Raw genomic sequence first — 22,143 nt, 5'->3', positions numbered from 1 at the left:
CCTGGAGAGAGGCCTAAAATGGGGAAATTTGCACTTCAAGAGCTTCCCCTACCCCAGCCTCTCAGAATGACAGCTCTCCTCAGACAGAAGACTACCTCTCCCTGCAGGCACTGCGCGCTCCACAGACACAGGCTGGCGGGCTCCCTGCGCTCCGCCTCCGCCCGGACCAGCCAATAGGAATCCCCAGCTTGGGCCTCCGCCCTAGCCGGACCACGCGGGAGCGGGGGCAATAAAACTACATTTCCCGACTCACCTGTGCGCTCCTCATGGCCAATCGGCGCCCGGAGTTCGGAGCTTAGGGGCGGAGCCGGATGCATAGGCCATCCCATTGGCTAGGGGCGGCTTAGAAGAGCCGGAACCCGGGAGAGAGAGAAGCGAAATGACATTTCCTCTTTAAATAGCTGGAGCCCGGGCCCCGTCGAGAAATGGCCGCGTCGGCAGGTGGGTCGTGTGGTGGCTTGGGAGGTGTGGAGGGGAGGTGGGCCGGGGACGAGGCTCAGGCTGCGAGCTGAGGCGGTGGCGATGAGGAGCCGGAGAGAAGGATGGAGAGGTGGACAGGGATGAGGGGAGGGAGGATGAATGGCGCGGAGGGAGGTGGGCGGTCCGGCCGGACAAGGATGGGGAGGCCGGGTACCGGCCGCCGCTCCGACCTGTTCGCAAGGCGGTTGAGGGGGCACTGGCGGCCGCCATCCATCGAGCTTCCCTCGTGAGGCTCCTGCCCTTCGCTCTCAGCTGGGACGTTCTGGCTGTCGGCGGAGTCGCCGCAGACACCTCGCCTGTTCTGCCCGCACGGTCCCTCTGCGAGCACGGGGCTTCGGGCTCGCCGGGCTCCCAGAGGAGCAGGCTGGTGTATGAACTTGCATCGCAGCTCGCTCTTTCCCAGATCCTACCTCGCGGTCCCACTGGGGGTGTCTGTGTACATATGCATTTCTGTAGCGGGGAAAAAACAAGCCAAACGAAGAAACAAACAACTCCCCGCCCCACCCCACACACACCAAGAAAAAAAAAAAAAAAAAAACCAAACCAAAAAACAAAAAATAAAACCCGCGACGCCGAAACTGGCTCCGAACTTCTTGTGGTTGTACGATTTTTCTCCTCCTAGATTTAAGTAAGTCTTCCCCAACACCGAATGGGATTCCATCTTCAGACACAGCCAACGATGCCATGGACCCCTTCCATGCTTGCAGTATTCTAAAGCAACTCAAAACAATGTACGATGAAGGACAGCTGACAGACATTGTAGTGGAAGTGGATCACGGGAAAACATTTTCCTGTCATAGAAACGTTCTTGCTGCAATCAGCCCTTACTTCAGGTATGATGATGGTGGAAACCTTTATTGATATCCTCACCAAGTTCCCTTTCTCCCTCAGTATTGCCCACTTGATTTTTATACTGAGATGCAAGAATGAGATGAAACCAATGCATTTGTTTCCTGAGAATAAACAACAGGCCCTATTTTATTAAGCGCCCCCCTGCCCCTTTTTTTATTTGACAGATTCTCCTAGAATTCAAGTGGTTGGTTTTTAAGTTAGTGAACATGTTTTTGTTTGTATGTTTCAGAAAATCTAAAATTGCACTGCCCAATATGGCAGCCACTAGCCGCATATGGCTATTTAAACTTCACTTACCTAAAATTAAGTAAAATTAAAAATTCACTTCCTCACGTACACTAACCACATTTAAAGTGCTCAGGAGCCACATGTAGGTAGTGGCTGCCACATTGTATCGCCCAGAACCTTTCCATCACTGAAAGTTTTATTGGACAGTGCTAATCTGAAATTTGTTCCAAAAATTTATCCAGGATTTCTTTCGTGCACATTAACTCTTTTAGAGTTTAAAACAAATTACCCACTTAATGGATTGTTTTAATGCCCTGGGGATAAGAGCAGTGAAATGAAAATGAATGAAATACAGTTTCTATGTGTCTTAGGCCCCAGACTAGTGATTATTTCTTAAGATTTCCGGAAGTTTTTTTTTTTTTTTTTTTTTTTTTTGCGGTACGCGGGCCTCTCACTGTTGTGGCCTCTCCCGCTGCGGAGCACAGGCTCCGGACGCGCAGGCTCAGCGGCCATGGCTCACGGGCCCAGCCGCTCCGCGGCACGCGGGATCCTCCCGGACCAGGGCACGAACCCGTGTCCCCTGCATCGGCAGGTGGACTCTCAACCACTGCGCCACCAGGGAAGCCCCGGAAGTATTTTTAAGCTAAGTCTTCATTTTCATTTATATTCATCTTTATACATCACAAAACTTTGTAAAGTAAAATTTCAAAACTTGGGTCTAAAAAATAATTTCATACTCTAAGGTCAGTGATAAAGGCAATTTCCTGTTTGAGTTTAACTTCTCCTGTTGTTTCAAGTGCTCACTTTAAGCCTTTCTGTATTCAAAAATGGTGCATGAAATGATTGTGAAATAATTTTCTCAACCTTTATAGGGCATATAGCAGTGTAGTGTTCCAGACAGTAGTTTCTGGTTCCTCTTTCTCAGAATACTGTGTTAAATATAGTCACTTCAGTTTGCTGCTTGTGATGTAACCATTTAGACTTACGTAGGGTAGGTCATTGGACTATTAAGTATTAACCATAACGAGGCAGTGAGCTGGAAAGAAAAAAGAAGAAACTGGTATACACAGAAGGTATGAAGTTGGGCCTCTAATGGAAACTGCTGGTGAGATTCATTTATCTAGGCTATCCATTAGATATGGTTAGGTCATTTATGTGTTTAAATATTTGTCACAATTACTGCTTATCAAGCTCTGGGCAAGGCTCACTCTACATACATTACTTTATGTAATCTTTACAATCCTGTCTCTACATAGTTGTTATTCCCATTTTACGTGTGAAAAAACTGAGGCTCAAAGAGGTTAAGTGACCTGCCTAAATCATCTATCTAACTAGTAAGTGGCAGAGGCTGGGTTTGATTCCAGAGCCAGGCTTCTTAGTCACAGTATGATTTTTAAGGAACGAGGGTGGGTTCTCTTTAAAGTTTAATATACAGAAATGTTCATTGTATATTAGATTTGAATAGTAAAAAGAAATAAAGTGAAAATGTCTATATCTTACTGCAATTCTATATTCTGGCTTATATCATTTAACTATCATACTTACTTAAAATTAAGTTTTGAAGACCTGACAAATCACTTGGAAAGAAGTATGCTACAGTAGATTTTCATAATTTCCAAGCAGTTAAGGAAATGCTTGAAAAACTTTCTAAGCATAAGATATATGAATTCAAATGAAGATATTTGGCTAGAAGACTTAAGGATTAGGTTCTTCTCTCTTGCTAGTACTGTTTGTACGGAACTTTCTTGGTACCATTGTTGCTCCTTATGTGAGTTGTAGAAAGTCATACTTAATAGTTTCTAAGTCTTGCATCACTGGTGGAAGAATAGAATAGCTTGAAATCTGGCATGGCTGTTTCCTGCTCCCAGTGACTTGTCAGAAGTAAAATTCATATGATTAATAGAAACTTTTTGCTGCTCAGGGTTTTGTGTGGGGAAGTACTCCCACTTCATATCGAGTTTACATAAAGAACCTATTAGAACAGAGGAGAACTTGAGTGTCACGCTGCTCCTGTGTGTGAGACCAGCTTATTCAAGTCAGTAGTAGCTCCCATGATAAAGGGCTATGTGGTAATGTTCTCCTTTGGGAGTTAATCTTTGCCTGATGAAGGGCTTTATTTTTCTTTTTAATTGGGAGCTGTATAACTGAGTTTTTCAGCACCTGAATTGAAAACAAGCTCATACAATGGTACATCTAGTTTCTAGTCATTTAAGAAAAAAAAAGTCTGCATGATACTAAACTTAAAATTTACATAGTAGAAGTAAAAATAGGACTCAAAGGATGGTTAGCCCAGGCAACAAGCTGGGTCCAGGTACCCTTGTATACCTCCAATATTCCATATTGCATTTTTGAATTAATTTCATGTTTTTGATGAAAACTTTAAAAGTGACCGGAATTCTTCCCATTCAAGGATATTGTTTTCATAACATCACACTTAAAAATAAAATAGGAGGGGTCTGGATCTGAATAATGAAGTTTATCAGCAGTGTTAGGTCGGTGTCTTCAACAGACATCTATTAAGCATCCTAGGGCACACAGTCCTTTTCGCAAGAGGATTTTAAAAGACCTTTTGATTTTATTTTTTTATTTAATTTTAAGAACAGCCTAGAAAGAAACCTTAAAGGAGGGAAAAGAAAGGCAAATTATGTTTATAAATGACTAGCACTTTAAATAAAGAGCCAGGCTTTTGGCTACTTAATGTTTTGGCCAAGAAAGTACCATAAATGCACAGATAATTTAAAAAAAAAAAAAAGAAAAGAAAAAAGCTTGGTCTCAAAGACAAAAGCTTGGAATTTTGAAAACCATTACCTTCTCCAAAGAATCAGTTAATTCTTAAACTCTCTTTAGAAGTAGGTATTATATTAACCCTACTGTAATCTTTATTTATATACAAATATAAATAGGTAAAAATATGGTGGTAAAAATATGGTAACTTTGAGTCAAGCAAAGGTTTTCAAAATATCCAAGGATAAGTGAATTGATGTTCTTTATATTCTTTATAATCATTAAGGATGCATTCAAAGGATAATTATTTTAAAAACAAGTAGATAGAAAATATGAACTTCTGAAGAACGTCTTGTTTTTCTAAGTTGAAATTTTTAAAGATATGTTTTGAGCACAGGTTTCCTTGTAAATTTCCACTGGGTCATGAGAAGTTTTATTAGACAGTCTCTATATGCTAATGTGTCACATTGACACTCTATGGGTATTCTTAAACTTTCTGACTGACCTGGTGATTGAAGATCTCAAGTCCCTAAGGCATCTTGACCAGAATCCTCGATTGGGCTCCAAGGGAAATAAGATGTCCTGGAATATTCCATGCCACCTTCTGGTGTGCTTTAATTAGGTATACTCCCCTTTTCTCAGAGTTGGCACAAAGTGGACTGACTGGTCCTGAGAATAGGGTTTTTTAAGATTAGCCAGACTAAATTCTTCTGTTAGATGATCAACTTTTATCCCCTTTCCTGATATTTAGGATATCAGGAAACACATTAGGAAATATTTTACAGTTTCAAAATGTTATCTTTGTGGTAACTTTATGTTTTTAAAAATTTGCCACAATAATTTTTATTTATAGCACGCATAAATTCACCACTCTTTCCTTCCTAGATCCATGTTCACTAGCGGCCTTACAGAAAGCACTCAAAAAGAAGTTCGAATCGTTGGTGTTGAAGCTGAGTCGATGGATTTAGTGTTGAACTATGCCTATACCTCCAGAGTTGTTCTGACAGAGGCCAATGTTCAAGCCTTGTTCACTGCAGCTAGCATCTTCCAGATTCCCTCCATCCAAGACCAATGTGCTAAGTACATGGTCAGTCATTTGGACCCACAGAATTCTATTGGAGTCTTCATCTTTGCTGATCATTATGGTCATCAGGAACTCGGAGATCGATCTAAAGAATACATTCGTAAAAAGTTCCTGTGTGTCACCAAAGAACAAGAGTTTCTTCAGTTGACGAAAGACCAACTGATAAGTATCCTAGACAGTGACGATTTAAATGTAGACCGGGAAGAGCATGTTTATGAGAGCATTGTAAGGTGGTTTGAACATGAACAGAATGAAAGAGAAGTGCACCTTCCAGAAATTTTTGCCAAATGCATACGTTTTCCTCTGATGGAAGACACCTTTATAGAGAAAATTCCACCTCAATTTGCACAGGCTATAGCCAAAAGCTATGTGGAAAAGGGACCATCCAGTACCAATGGCTGTACACAGAGACTTGGGATGACTGCATCGGAAATGATCATATGTTTTGATGCTGCCCACAAACACTCAGGGAAGAAGCAAACAGTGCCTTGTCTAGATATATTCACAGGAAGAGTGTTTAAACTATGCAAACCACCAAATGATCTAAGAGAAGTTGGGATTCTCGTATCACCAGATAATGATATTTACATAGCAGGAGGGTACAGGCCAAGCAGTAGTGAGGTCTCCATCGACCACAAGGCAGAAAATGATTTCTGGATGTATGACCATTCCACTAATAGGTGGCTATCCAAACCGTCCTTGCTTCGAGCCAGAATAGGCTGTAAACTGGTGTATTGCTGTGGTAAGATGTATGCAATCGGAGGGCGAGTTTATGAAGGCGATGGGAGAAACTCACTAAAATCTGTGGAGTGCTACGACAGCAGAGAGAATTGCTGGACGACCGTTTGTGCCATGCCTGTTGCTATGGAGTTTCATAATGCTGTGGAGTACAAAGAGAAGATCTATGTTTTACAGGGTAGGTGCCTAAGTGATTTAGTTCTTCATGAAAGGGTAACAGGTCAAATTGTGGTTCACCCACTCATAGTAAAACATAAGTTGTTTCTGTTCATTGAGGAATGCCTCTGGCTTTCTTATCATAAACTATTTGTTGGAACAGTCTGTTCTTTAAAGGACCAGTAAAGAAAATAAACTTTTCAATCAGAAAAGGCAGGTTCCTAAAATGATCCTGTGTTTTATGTTCTTACTGTGTTTTGACATCATGCAGAATAAGTATTTTTGAAAATATTTTTTCATAAATAATAGTTCAGGATTTGGGAGAAACTCAGAGCCATTTTTAAGACTTCAAACAAGAAAGCAAGTTTGATACATGACTTTTTTGCTCTTCAGTAATATATAATCAAGAAATGTAGCAACTACTTTTCTTGTGGAACTTACTGGATTAGTTTAAAAGAGAAAAAAGAGCAAAGCATCAACTGCAGTTGTACTATTCAGTTGCCAAAGAATTTTTTATAAGCCTTACGATCGCAAAGGTTATGAAACTTAATTACAAAGAGTTTTCAATTACAGTCTTCAAGACTTTAATTTCACTGCAGTTGACGCTGTCATCCATAACATTGTTTTCAGTTTTTTTCCACTGAAAAACTTTGAGATGTCTCCTTTTTCTTACTGTTAACATTATGAGAGGGATGATAATATACTTAGCTTAAAAATCTTTGTTTAAACGATTGAAGACTATTACCCTGGCAAAGATGATCTAGTAGAAGTAGAAAGAGGAACTTAGTAAGAGCAAATAAGATATTTGATTCAAGGTTCTGATTTGTGCTAACTAATGTTTTCCTTGTGTTTGAATTCTTATCTTAGTTGCTTGAATGCTGAATGCAGTGTTGACAGTACCAACATCCTTATTCTTCTTTTGTGTTTCTTAACTGCTTATATATAAATGTTTTCCTTACACTGACTACTCAAATAAAACAAGGAAAAGGGGGCAACTTCTGTGTAGACACACATGATTTTTTAGGTCATTTCCCATTCTGGTTTTTGTTTTGTTTTGTTTTGTTTTAATATTCTTTGCTCTAATCCTTTATCTAACTTAAATTTTCCTAGAAATGCCTAAACCCATTTGTTTAAACTTCAGTGTAAAGTTAATTCTCCAGAGGGAGTAGTACTCTCTAGTGCCTTATTTTAGTTGACTAGAAGCATGGACATGATTTAGGTTTGTTGGTCTTGCCAAAAAATGGAGTACCTGAATGGATGTAAAATCTATCAAGTGTGGTTGAATAGGTTATATCATCCAATATGATGAAGCTCTCTCTTTATATATTTTGGTTTTACTGGCTAACCAGTTAATTGATAGAGATAGAATTAATTAGATGACTCCCAAAGGGAATGTAAAGGTTGTGTATTAATGTAAATACTAAGGCAAAGTAACAATGAATTAATAGAATTTCAGGGCTGGAATGAACATTGTTTAATCTGAGATCGTATTTTATAAAAGAGTAATCTGAGGCACTGAGGGTTTTCTTAATTGCCCACCACTGGTTTTAATTTATTAAGAAGACTTTAGATTTTAAAAATCAACTTTTAAAATGTATTATCTTTCCTTTTTATAAGAAATTTGTAGACAGGTAGTACGTGGTAGAAAGTGTTAATTCCTGTCTTTATTAAGAATCCTGTTATATGTTAGTCAATAAGCATATGTAATATGCAGGCAAAAGCTAGGACTTTAACAAGCTCTTTTGTGAAAAATTGAAATTACAGCATCACTTTTATTAAGTAGGCAGTTATATTTGTTGATAGGAGTTAACCTAGTTCAAAACAGTTTTCAAGGGGAAGCTCAATCTAGAAGTAGGTACTTATAATCTAAACAAAGCCTCTTTATATAAATAAACTTGACATGTATAGTCAGAAGCTTATGCTCTACTGTCAGTGGCTATTGGAGTATCATTTAATCTGTTCATAAAGGATTCAGATTTTCATCAAGGATTTTATACAAATGTCATAATTACCAAGCTCTTGTAAATCTTCACTAGTTTAATTCTTTTAGACATTTTTGTATTGCAGTCTGACTCAGCACACCCTTTCATTGTCAAAATAGAATTGAAATTCCCATAAATAATGTGCGTGTTTTCTGTCATCTTAAGGTCATGTTTTCTCCTCTTGAGCATTTGTCTTTGCATTACACCAGCGCTAAAGTAAACACATTAGTGGCCCATAGACACAAATCTGAACAATTCTATGTACCATCTTCTAATTAAATAATTAGCACTTAAATTTATAGTGGCTTACTCATGATTGAAGCTATATACATATTTTCATCTTACTGGTTAACCATTAGTAATAATGTTTTTTTTTAGAGCTGGCTTCAAATAAATTTTCTGAAATACCCAATTGGACAGAGTAAATGAAACCAAGCTCTTAACTGTTATACTGCCATCAAGCCAAGCTAATGCCTCACACTTCCCCATTTTGAACACCCCAATTCAGGTTCACTCTAATATTATGTTATGTTGTTACGTTATGTTGTGCATGGAATGAAGATGTTTTAAGCTACCATAATATTTAATGTATCTATGGAGATTATAAAAGAAATATTTTAGAAAGTAAAATATTTGGAAAATTATACCTTTGGGTCTTCAACATACAACCAAAAAGAGACACGTAAATGTACATATTATTGTTTTTTCTGTTTTTTTTTCCCTTTTTCTTTCTTTAGGAGAATTTTTCCTCTTCTATGAGCCTCAGAAAGACTACTGGGGTTTCTTAACCCCCATGACTGTGCCTAGAATCCAGGGCTTAGCAGCTGTATACAAGAACTCTATCTACTACATAGCTGGAACCTGTGGAAATCATCAGCGGATGTTTACTGTAGAAGCCTATGATATTGAGCTCAATAAATGGACTCGTAAGAAGGACTTTCCTTGTGATGAGTCCATAAACCCATACCTTAAACTGGTACTTTTCCAGAATAAACTCCATTTATTTGTTCGAGCTACTCAAGTGACCGTTGAAGAACATGTCTTCAGAACCAGCAGAAAAAATTCTCTTTACCAATATGATGACATCACTGACCAATGGATGAAAGTGTATGAGACCCCAGATCGGCTCTGGGACCTTGGCCGGCATTTTGAATGTGCTGTTGCTAAACTCTATCCTCAGTGTCTTCAGAAAGTACTTTAAGGAATGGCAGGCCTTAGTGAGCTCACTGGCACCTTGTGCTCGAGGAAACTTAGTCTTTCAATGATACAAGAAGTGCTGTCAGTATTTAAGAAAGCTGAGAGAGTTTATACATGGAGGTGGGTGCTCTTGAAGATGAGTGTAGGGAGGGATTTCTTTTCATCCTTGTGATGTTTTCATTTCAGTAAGCAAAAGGTAACAAAGTGCAATTATCAGCATTTTTTTTTCTGGTATAAACGTAATCACATCATTCTAGAATTTTGTGATGCTTAGTCACTGAGATACCAGATGAATCAACAACTATGCACTCTTAGAAGAGTGGTTAGGGTATTATGGGTTAGAGACATCCAAAATAGTTTCATGTGACTTTTTATTTTAAATACGGGTAAAAATCTGAGGCAATATCACTAGGACTTTAGCTGTGACCTCTCTACCACAGAGACGCACTAACTGAGATCCTCATTCTGAATATATGTATATTTGTGTACTGTTTTCAAGTGTACTGGATTTAAATGTGTTCTGTTATTAGAGTAGATTGAAGGAAAACCAGATCAGTCTCAGAAAGAGCTTTTAGTTTGATTGTTTTATATTTCCCATGTTGCTTTAAGTTAAGCTAAAGTTTTAAAGTAGCAGTTTTCTGTTGACAATTTTTTCAAGTGCTAACACTGTCTCATATTTTTAAATCCTGAAAAGGGCTCAAAACCACAGGTGGCTGGTGCTAGTATAAGTTAATTCATGTGTATAGTTAGGTAGATTTAAATTGTCTGAGCCTATGCTTACCTTTCAAACTGGTATGTTAGTTTCATGGCCATAGTCCTTTACCTGTTGAACTCTTGTGATTTCACAGGATTCTCTACTAGCATGATGGCAAGGTATGGCCAGTTATTGGTCTAACTGGATTCAATCTTAGAATAGTGAAAAGAATATTATACTCATTTTGCACTAACATGGGCCATTTTGTCACCTAACCCCCTTTCCTATCCTCTACCTGTCCATTCAGTATCAGTACAATGAAAGGTAACTTATTTCTCTTCTGCACAGAGCGTAATGTGAAGTTTTACTCCTATTTTTAAAATTCTGTTTTCCAGAAACATAAAACTCCTGCAGTGGTCTCATTTAATGGCTTTTACGTTACCTATAACAAATAAAACCTCATTTTTTTTAATTTTTGCACTTAACAGTTATGAATAATTTTGCATTGAAAACCTTGTTCTAGCTGAAGGTGATTGAGGAGGAAAAGAGTGAGTGAATAGAACCATAGCATTATAGGTACTAAATAGTTTTTCATATTTAACTGATGAATTTCTAACAGTTAGCTAGAAATATTAACAGAGGACAAATCAACTCATGTGTTATACATAAGGCAGTTATTTGGATCAGTAACTTATTTTTTACTCTGCCTGGAATAATTAATAAAGGATATAAGTATAGCCCAGAGTCTGTCCTTAACTGGAACATTTTGATTCTGTTAAAACAAACTGGCATGGTTTGTATTAAAAACTCTTGCACAAATGGTAATGTGATACTGTGAAACAAATTTAAAACATTGCCTCTTTGCATCACATACCTCGTTTTTCAGAAACTTTCCAAACTGCTTGTCATAGCCCTCTACAAGTAGGGAACGTTTCCTGAAGCCGAATTTAAAGTGGACAGCATTTAGAGAATTCACATTTTAAAATCTAGTCTTGGGAAGCTGGATATGTGCTGTCTTCTTGTTGGCCTTGGTAGTGTGTCTATAATCTCCTTATCGACTTTGTCAACTAATCACCTATGTTTTTTTTCCCCATTTTTTCTTTGTCTTCCTGCTGGTTTGGGGCTATTTCTGTGAGCAATTTGAAGCATCTTTACTGTGCTGCATTGCAAAGGGAGGAAAAAAACAAAGCTAAGTTTTACAAGAGATGTTCATGTAATTTATTTTTGAAAGCTTTGTTGCATATCTAAGACTTCCTGCCGCTTTTTGACAATCTCCTGTATTTATTTAGAAGAACGTGTTACTTGAAATCATGACATTAGAATATTGAGTTAATTTACAGTGTGCCGTGTGATGCATAGGAGTACAATGTACTGTGGTTAATTCTGCAGTTGATTTATTCTATTGATCTGCACAACAGTTGATCCTTTTGCTATATTGAGGGTGTGGTCTAAGTATAGTGTGTCAAAGCCAAGGTTTAGAATTTGCTACGGAAGTAGAATATATATTGAATTTTGTATGAAGAACTATTTGTTTAAATTATATAGCTGGGATATTTTGCCACTTTTCAAATGATTTCAGAAGAGGTCCTAGAAAACTAAGATTAGTAATATGCGTGGGTCTTTGTTTAGATATTTAAGGTACATTTGCATAGTATGATGAGAATATAAGTAAAAGGCACAGTGGGTACTACAGAATTAAAATATGGGGTGACAGATGCCAGTCCCACTTGACCTTTGTTTCTGCATTTGAAGAAAGTATGTAGCACTTTCCTATATATTTTTTACACACTGAAAACTGGACGTGGTATAACTATGTTATAGGAAAGTAGAAATTGTATTCTTTATTTTCCATCTTTGTTTTCTGTTATCCTACAAAGTTGATGCTTAAGCATCAAGCTGGTTTCATTGGTGCATGAGAAAAAGTGGACGTGACCTGCAAGGAATCAGATTCCCTACGTGAAGCAGTTTAAAATGGCATTAAATGTTCAGTGCTCAGGTATGTAGTAAGTACTGTAGTCCTTTGGGGGCAAACGTGTAGATATTTTTAAACATTTTGCCATAATTGCACAATTTTTTGCATTTTTATCTGATGGCATTGTTTCTTATAATAAAGCCTTTTCTGACTGAAAACTTCCGTTGTCGTAAATTGACCTCTGACTAGTGAGTTTTGCAGAATTAAAGCTGGGTGAAAATCATGAAATACCTTATATCAGGAATAGAAGGAGATTTTATTCTATCAAATGCCTGGTCTGCAGTACAAAGTGAACTAGTTAAGGTCACCTTATATAATGCTCTTGAAATTCTAAAGCAAGCTCACCCATATTGGTAGCTCCTTTGTTGAGTTGGTTCTGCCCACAAGACATCGTATCCCACTCCTCTCTCTCACAATTCATGTCTAATCCATCAGAAAATCCTGTTGCCTCTTCCTTCAAAATACACCTAGACTTTGACCACATACCCCTTGCACCGCTATCACCCTAGTCTAAACTAGCCCACCCTGTCTTCCTTAATGCTGTGCCACTGAATTGGTCTCCTTTCAGTCACCTTTGACCCCTGGTAATCTATTCTGTCCTCTACACAGTAGCCAGAGTGATCCTATTAAAACGTAAGTCAGGTTACATTCTTCTGCTCAGATCCCTCCAGTGGCTTCCCGTTTCCTTTCCTATGAGAGCCTTACCCCTTCCTCCCACCATCAATCTAAATCACACTGCTCGGACCGCACTGCCATTCCACCCGCTCACTCCATTCCAGCCACACTGACTGCTGTTCCTCAGACACACCAAGCCCCTCCGACATCAGGGCCTTTGCTCCTGCCATGTCTTGCCAAGGAAGCCCTGACCACTCATTTATTTTATTTAAGTTTCTATTAAAACTCCAGAGAGGCCTTCCCTGACCACCTCGTGTAAGACAGAATGCCTTCCGACTCCACCCCCACCAGGACCACCCATCTTTTCCTGCTTTATTTTTCATCTATCTCCCCCCACTGAAATGTAAGTTCCACGAAGGCAAGGGATTGATTTTATTTCTTGTTCCCCTCAGCTCAGTGCCTCGGACATCCTAGGCATTCAATGTTTGTAAAAACTGAATGTTCATTTAAGTCTTAGAGCACCCTGAGAAGTGGGAGAACCAGTGCTATTGCCTTTATTTTATTAGGTGAGAAACACAAAGACCAAGTGAATCGCTGAAGGTCATCTAACTAATGAGGGGCTCGCCCGGGATTAGAACCAAGCTTTCCACTTTGACCTCAACCTAGTTTCTATGTGCTACATTAGTTCTAAACAAAACTGACACAAAGGCAGATGCTCTGTATTTTGTGTTTAATGGTTGCCTTTTCTGAGTCCCACCTTTTCCCCAACACTATTATTCACAATATCTACTATAATTTGTAACTGATTGATTCTCAACAGGGAGTAGGTGAGGTAGGAAAATACCTTCAGTTATTCATCCTGCATCCCCGTCATTATATCATTATGCTAATCTACCACTGTTCTGAGTTCTGTCCCTCAAACAAGTTGAAGAAGAAAAGAAAAGGCTTGAGAAATACTGATTTAGAGTACTGTTATTTTGGTTCTGTGAAGTTAAAATGACTTGCCATTCTAAAATCTTGGCTGTAGGACTGTTTTTTATTGAAAAATTATTTGCAGAAACAGAAATTAAAAATAAGTGGTCTGTGGTCTGGGATCTCTAACCCATCAGAAGAATGCTGTAAATGACACCTGCTAGTTTTTTGAAGTGAGATTTGGAATTTTATATAATGGATTTGAGAAGGGAAAAAGTATCTTCCCTCATTTAATGTGTCGAGGGTATACTAAAGGTTCTTGATTTGGACCTTTGGTAGACAGAACTTAAATGGCTCTCAATAGTAAACATGAAGAAGTAGCATTAATTACTACCAGTTCTAGTAAATATCAAGTGTATGTGTCCATCATTTTCATTCTCCACACTTCATTTTGACGACCTATATCTCTTTGGTAGAAGATCCCAGAACCTAGAAAGTTGGGCCTCTCATTCATGGGTCTGCTGGTTCATGGGTTTCCTTCCTTTTTTGGTAACCTGCTTTAGCCTGGTTTACTTGTGTGGGTTCATAAGGAAGCTATTCTACATGTTTGAACAGAGGAATCAATATGGCTGCCATCCCAGAGAAAGGAAAAAGTGAAGACATTCCAGTCATCAAGTATATATTTGGAGATTTAAATTGCTAAGCCACAAGCAAAATTTTAATTTATGAAAGTATAAAGTATTTTATGCATGCTGAGGGAGACACAGTTCAGTATGACTTAGGTAACCACAGACACAATATTCTACTTTTCAATCATGTATTTTAAATCACTAAAATGATAGAAAATATGTAATAAGCTTCCTACTAGCTATGAGCCACCTCTGTGTCTGGCCCTGAGTGAAGGAATACTGCTGGGGAAATTCCATGGTCAAGCTGACTTTGACATGATGTACCCCCCATGGGTTCTCAACATAATGGAGCAGTTTTTAGCTTTTCTCAAATGGCCACATATATCTTTTATCCCTCTTGGTTCTTAGTTCTCTACTTTTCTTCATGATCTATCAAGAAGATAGCAGCCATTGCACAGGTGCTCCCTTTTCCTCCCACCATCTACCTGAATCTTCTCTGCTCTTCCTCTTAAAATATGTGGAAGAAGTGTGCTGTTTCTACCTGTGGTTGTTTTGTGCTCCAGGTCCTTTACCATTCCCTTTCCCGAGTCATCCAACATTCCCTCTCAGATCATTCTAATAAAACAAAAAAATGTCATTTTCTCCCACTTAGCAAAACAGAGCAAAACCAAACCAAACAATAACAAATTGTCCTTTGGTCCAGCACCTCCCTCCACTTAGTGCCCCTTCTCTTGGCCTCCATGAAAGCCAAACTTTTGTAATCGGTTGTTTCTACAAGCTGTTTCTATGTCCCAGCTTTCATTCACTCTTCAACCACTCCAGTCACTACATTCTCCTCATAACCAAAGCTTCAGTTGTCAAGGTCTCCAACAACACTAAGCTCTACATTCATTCTTCACATTTCTGTTCTTATCTTCGTTGACTTCACAGATATGTTTGGCACAGTTGACCACTATATCTTTTCCGAAGCCCTTTCCTCACTGGGCTCCTGGGATACCATGCTCCGAAAATTCTCATGTTACTGGCCTCTCCTTACTAACCTGCCTTTACTGGCTCCTTCTCTCCCTGGGTCCTCTTCTGTCATCTCTTCTCATTTGACCTCACCTATTTCTTTGGCATTGAATGTCATTTGCATACTGATGACTTTCAAATTTATATTTTCAAACCATCTCTCTACTCTTGGCTCCAGGCTCCCATCCGACTGCCTACTAGATAGTCCCTGTTGAGTTGGTGGTGACATCTCAAACTTAAAATCTTTAAATCCTCCTTTTCCATCATCCCCTGAAAGCTCCACCTGCAAAATACAATTTATATCTGTCCACTTCTCTCCATTTCCACTACCCCACCTATGCTGAAGCCAAGCTTCTACTGCCTGGGCTGCTATAGCAGCAGCATAACTGTTCTGCCTATTTCAACTTGGGTCCACATTCTCAGTAATCCATTCCCAGTACAATAGCCAGAGTGATCTTACAACAAATGGTATTGTGTTATTGCCAGAGGTAGAACGCAGCAATTGCTTATCATCAGGTGCTACATAAATGGCCCCTTGTTTAGCTCTCCAACCTTATCCAGTGCCACTTTCCCTGTTGCTACCTATTCTTTAGATACACTGGCTATATCTGAAGACCTTGTGGGTGTTCCTCCCATACACACTTGGCACTCCTTGTTTCCATGTGTATTGACCTTTATGGCTTCCAGTTGCCATACAGGTATTCCAGTTACAGGTACTTAACCCTGAGGAGCAGCTTACAGCCAGTTCCTGATGGGAGCTGGTTGATAAAAGACCCCAGCTTCTTCCCACAGGTGGGATAAGCAAGGCGTATTCTACACTGTCTCCTAGAGTTCCCCTAAGTGGATGAGCCCTAGTTGCCCATTATATCTGCTTGATAACCACATCTTCCCTAATTCACTTTCCTACTCTCCAACCAATTCTTCTTGGGACCACCTTCCCTCCCCCTAATGAACTACTTGCATGCAAATCCTTGTTCTTGCACTCAAATCCTTGCTCATAACTGGTTTCTGCAAAAACTCAACCCAAGACACTGGCCATTTTTTCAATTCCTCAAGGCTCCTATATGATGAGATTTGCTCATGCTGTTTCCTATACCTGGAAACACGGCCTCTCCTTCACCTCTGCTCTTTGCATGCATGACCACTTCCTTCTTATCTTTCAGGTCTCAAAGAGATCTTCCTAACTAAATCCTATTGCAGTATTTAAACTTTTGTTTAAACAATCCTAGCTAAAGTAAATGCCCCTGTCATGCTAGATCTTACTACCCAAAGTGGTTTTTTTCCCCACAACTTTTGGTGTCTCCCCAACTAAACAGAAAGCTCTATTAAGGCAGAGCCCAGGCCTATTTGCCATCCAATGTTTGCCTGTACCTGGAAAAGTGTCTCACATATAATTTTTTTAAATAAACTTTTTATTTCAAAATAATTTAAGTTTCCAAAAAAATTGAGTAGAACAGAGAGTTCTCATATATCCCACACCTAGTTTCCCTTATTATTAACATCTTATATTAATAAGCCAATATAGATTCATTATTATTAACTAAATTCTATACTTTACTAAGAAATCCTTAGGTTTTTACATAATGTCCTATTTATGCCCCAGGATCTTATGCAGGATACATAACAACTAGTTGTCACATCTCCTTAGGCTCCTTTTGGCTGTGACAGTTTCTCAAGCTTTCTTGTTTTGGATGATTTTGACAGTTTGGTGGGGTAATCGTCAGATATTTTTTAGAATACCCCTCAACTGGGATTTGTTTGATGTTTTTCTCATGATTAGACTGGGGTTATGTGTTTGAGGAAGGAAGACCACAGAGCTAAAGTACCATCCACATCATCATGCCAAGGGTATATACTCTCAATATGACTTGTCTCTGTTGATGTTAGCCTTGATCGCCTGGCTGAGACAGTGTTTGTTAGGTTACTTCTCTGTAAAGTTATTTCCCCCTCTTTCCTTTGAAAGGAAGTCACTGTGTGCAGCTCCCACTTAAGGAGTGCAGAATTATGCACCACCTCCTTGAAGGCAGAGTTATCTACATAAGTTATTTGGGATGCTAATGCAAAGATTTTCCTCTTCTCCCTTATTTATTGATTCAATCATTTATTTATATCAGTGTGGAATCATTTTATACTTTGGGTTTTTTTTTTTTTTTTTTTTTTTTTTTTGCGGTATGCGGGCCTCTCACTGTTGTGGCCTCTCCCGTTGCGGAGCACAGGCTCCGGATGCGCAGGCCCAGCGGCCATGGCTCACGGGCCCAGCCGCTCCGCGGCATATGGGATCCTCCCAGACCGGGGCACGAACCCGTATCCCCTGCATCGGCAGGCGGACTCTCAACCACTGCGCCACCAGGGAGGCCCTGGGTTATTTTTTATATTTCTTTTTATACTTTGGGTTGTGATCTACTGCTACTTCACTTTGTGGCTCAAATCGTTCCAGCTTTGGCCACCAGGAGGTCTTTCAGTTGGCTCCTGTGCCCCTTGGACATACTCCCATTAGTGTGAGTGTTCTCATTTTTTTTTTCTTTTAATATTTTATGAGCTGTTCCTATTTTCCCACCCTATAAGATGCTCCAGGCTTAATTCATATGTTTCCTTCCCTAGGCCTGGGATCAGCCATTTCTCCAAGGATCTCTAGTTCTTTTCACTGGAGATCTGGGCACTTGGTGCGCTCATTGTTACTGGGAGGTCTTTGTTTCTAGACTCTCTCACCTGACTGAAAAAGGAAGTATGTGTGTGTCCTCTAACTGCTTTATATGCACATACCTAAAAAATTCCTATATGTAACTACATCAATATGAGGCTAAATTTTAGTTCATACTGATGTCTCCTACTCTAATCTATTGCTACATGGAAACTCCTAGCCTTCTCTCCCACTCTGACAGTGAGAAGCCGAGCTCCAAGCATCTGCCATCCACTTACTAAATTGTTCAGTTCTAGTGTATGCATATAGTGGTGTCAGAATTGTTAAGCCACACTCCCATACAACTTTATTAACAAGAACACAGTGCTTATTTACAGTTCTTTGGCCTTTACTCTTACAGATTCCACTCATTTCTAGAGTTATTTAGGTCAGCACCTTTCCCTCCCACCCACTTCAGTGAGCTTGTTTCATAAATTTTATTTTATCTTATTTTACATTTTATTATTTATTTATTTTTGGCCATGCCGCACAGCTTGTGGGATCTTACTTCCTCGACCAGGGATTGAACCCGGGCCACTGCAGTGAAAGCACCAAGTCCTAACCACTGGATGGCCAGGGAATTCCCCTGCTTTTCTTTTCTTTTTTTTTCAATACATTTTAAATAATTTATGTGGTGCTATACTTTTTCTTCTTCAGCCTATGATATGGTGGATTACACTGACTGATTTCTAAATGTTAAACCAGGCTTACATACCTAGACTAAAACCCACTTGGTCATGACATATAATTCTTTTTATACATTGTTGGATTTGATTTCCTAATATTTTGTTCAGGATTCTTATGTCTATGTTAATAAGAAATATTGGTCAATTGTTTTCCTCTCTCGTAATGTCTTTATCTGGGTTTGGTGTTAGGGTAATGCTGGAATCGTAAAAAGAAGGAATTTTCCCTCTGATTCTATTTTCTGGAACAGATAGTGGAAAATTGGTATAATTCCTCCCTTAAATGTGTGGTAGAATTTACAGTTGAAACGATATGAATCTGATGCTTTACCTTTTGAGAGTTTTTTTTTTTTTAATTAATTCAACCTCTTAAATAGATATTAGGTTACTCAGGTTATATATTTCTCCTTGAGTGAATTTTGTTTACGTCTTTCAAAAAATTGGTCCATTTCATCTACATTATCAAATTTGTGGGCATACAGTTGTTCAGAGTATTCCTTTATTATTCTTCTAATGTCCATGGAATCAGTAGTGATTGACCCTCTTTCATTTCTGATGTTGGTAATTTGTGTCTTCTCCTTTTTTCCTTTTTTTATTTTTTTCGGTACGTGGGCCTCTCACTGTTGTGGCCTCTCCTGTTGCAGAGCACAGGCTCTGGACGCGCAGGCTCAGCAGCCATGGCTCACAGGACTAGCCACTCCACGGCATGTGGGCTCTTCCCGGACTGGGGCACGAACCCGTGTCCCCTGCATCGGCAGGTGTACTCTCAACCACTGCGCCACCAAGGAAGCCCTCCTTTTTTTCTTGATTTACCCATCTAGAGGCTTATCAGTTTTATTGGTTTTGTCAAAGAACCAGATTCTGGTTGACTAGTTTTCTCCATTGTTTTCTGGTTTTAATTTCACTGATTTCTGTTCTAATATATATTATTTTCTTCTGTTTGCTTTATGCTTTAATTGCTCTTTCTCTAATTACTTAAGGTGGAAGCTTATGTTACTAATTTTAAATCTTTCTTCTTTTTCTAATACATGTACTTAACTCTATTAATTTCCCTCTAAACACTACTTTTGTAACATTTCACCTATTTTGATATGTTGCTGCATTTTCACTTTGTTTAGTACAAACTATCTTTATCATGTCTTCTTGGAGAAGTAACTCTTTCATAATTATGTAATCCCTGATAATCTTCCTTGTTCTAGAGACTTCCTGTCTGAAATTAATTCAGCCACTCCAGTTTTCTTTTAACTAGTGTTACCGTGATATATCTTTCTCCATCCCTTTTCTTTTAACTATCTGAATCTTTAAACCCAAATGGATTTATTGTAGATGACTTATACTTAGGACTTGTTTTGATATCCACCGTGAGAACCTCTGTTTATTCATTGGTATATTTAGACCATTCACATTTAATGTGACTATCGATACAGTTGGATTAATATCTACCATATTTGTTACTGTTTTTTTCTCTTTGTTATCCTTATTCTTTGCTTCTTTTTTTCATCTATTTTCCTGCCTTCTCTGGTTTTGAGTATTTTACAGATTCTATTTTATCTACTCTTTTAGCACGTCAATTATACATCTTTAACATTTTTTTCCAGTTGTTGCCTAGATTTACAGTATACATTTTAAAGATAAGTTTACCTTTAAATAACACTGTACTGCTTCATGTAGAGTTCGGGTACCTTACAACAAAGTTCCTGATTCTTCCCTTCCAGTCCTTGTAACAATGCCATTCATTTCACTGAACCTTATGCTATAACCACTCAATACATTGGTACTATTTTGACTTCAAACAGTTATTCTTTTAGATCAATTAATATAAGAAAAGTAAAATATTTTATTTTACCTTCATTTATTCCTTCTCTGACATTGTTCATCTCTTTACGTAGATCTGAATTTCGGACCTATATCATTTCACCAGTTTCTGAAGAACTTCTAACATGGCTTGCAGGGCAGATCTGTAGGTGATGAATTCCTTGAGATTTTTGTTTGTCTGAAAAAATTTCTCCTTCATTTTTAAGGATAATTTTACTGGACCTAGAATTCTAGGTTGCTGGGGTTTTGTTTGTTTGTTTCAACCTTTTAAATATTTCATTCCACTCTCTTACTGTTTGCATAGCTTCCAAACAGAAGTATAATGTAATTCTTATTTTTGTTCCTTTATAAGTAGGTTTTTTTTTCATCTCATCTAAAAGAAAGATTTTCTCTTTCTCTTTGGTTTTCTTCAGTTTGTATATGATATCTTTACATGATGGTTTTTGTTATTTATCTTGCTTGGTGTTCTCTGAGCTTCCTAGCTCTGTAAGTTGGTGTTTCTCATTAATTTAGAGAAATTTTCAGTCATTGTTAAATATTTCTTCTGCTCCTTTCTCTCTTCTCCTTCTGGTATTCCACTTATGTGCATGTTACACCTTTTGTAATTGTCCCACAGTTCTTGGGTATTCTGTTCCATTGCTTTCAGTCTTTTTTCTCTCTTCACGTCAGTTTACAAAGTTTCTACTGACATACCTTCAAGTTCACTGATTGTTTTATCAGCCATATCCAGTCTACTGACGAGTCCATCAATGGCATTTTTCATTTTTTTTATAGTGTTTTTGACTTCTAGTATTTACTTTTGATTCTTTCTTAGCATTTCCATCTCTCTGCTTACATTACCCATCTGTTTTTGTCTGTTGTCTGCCCTTTACATTAGGACCCTTACATGTTAATCAGAGTTATTTTAAATTCCCACATGGACAATTCCAAAATCTTTGACATATCTGAGTCTTGTTCTGATGCTTGATTTTTCTCTTCAGATTGTGTTTTTCTTGCCTTATTTTAGCATGTCATAATTATTGTTGAAAGCCAGACATGATGCATCAGGTAATAGGAACTGAGGTAAACAGACCTTTAATGTGAGGATTTATGTTAATATGGCTAGGAGTTTGGGCTGTATTTAATGACTGCTTTAGCTATTGGTACCAGAGGCATCAAATTCCTATAGCTCCCATGTTTTGTCTCCCCTCTTTTTTGGGGTGGCTTGTCTAAGAACTTCTCAGAAAGAGTTTGTGTCTTGTGGCTCTTTCAGCTATAATCCACTCTTATTATCTGCAGCCCTGCTGGTGTGGTGGTATGGGTGAGGGAGAACATTGTAAAGTTTTATGATTAAATCTCAGTAGTTTAGTGGGTCTGTATCTTGGGCTGTGACCTTCTCCAGTGGTACAGCTTTTTATTTTCCCTTGCCCCATCCTCCCTTCCCTGGTGCAGTGTTCCTAATCTATTTCCTTGAAGCTCTGACCCCAGTTGACTGTGTTCATTCCTTTTCCCCTTAGATGAGACAGGAAGGCTAGCTCTTCTTCCAGCTTTTAATCAAGCTCTGTCAAAGTATTTTTCCCTGGAGAGGAGGCCTTTGTTATGGAAAAGGCTCTGGGCGTATTTCACAATTATTACCCCTCCTCTCATGCCAGAGCTTCTAGGGAATCTTTTTCAGCTCTTCACCATGAGAACCTGGTTCCTGTAGGTAAAGC

General features: G+C 38.6%; 1 protein-coding gene across 2 annotated transcripts; it reads left to right on the top strand.

Moving 5' to 3' along the window:
- The first annotated feature begins 360 nt into the window (after window positions 1–360).
- Window positions 361–10,605, top strand: KBTBD8 (kelch repeat and BTB domain containing 8). Of its 2 annotated transcripts, XM_082637211.1 has the most exons (4): window positions 386–441; window positions 1,103–1,313; window positions 5,170–6,284; window positions 8,982–10,605. In XM_082637211.1, the coding sequence occupies exons 1-4, from the start codon at window positions 426–428 to the stop codon at window positions 9,443–9,445; spliced, it is 1,806 nt and encodes a 601-aa protein (XP_082493337.1). In that variant the 5' UTR covers window positions 386–425; the 3' UTR covers window positions 9,446–10,605. The 2 variants fall into 2 exon arrangements, with proteins under 2 accessions (XP_082493338.1, XP_082493337.1); XM_082637212.1 differs by lacking the exon at window positions 1,103–1,313 and having other exon boundaries at window positions 361–441.
- Window positions 10,606–22,143: the final 11,538 nt, after the last annotated feature.

Source organism: Mesoplodon mirus (genome assembly GCF_964341445.2).
Source record: "Mesoplodon mirus genome assembly, chromosome: 12".
NCBI lineage: Eukaryota > Metazoa > Chordata > Mammalia > Artiodactyla > Ziphiidae > Mesoplodon > Mesoplodon mirus.
The sequence above is the reverse complement of the archived record's forward strand: the minus strand, read 5'-3'. Positions and strand labels throughout refer to the sequence as shown.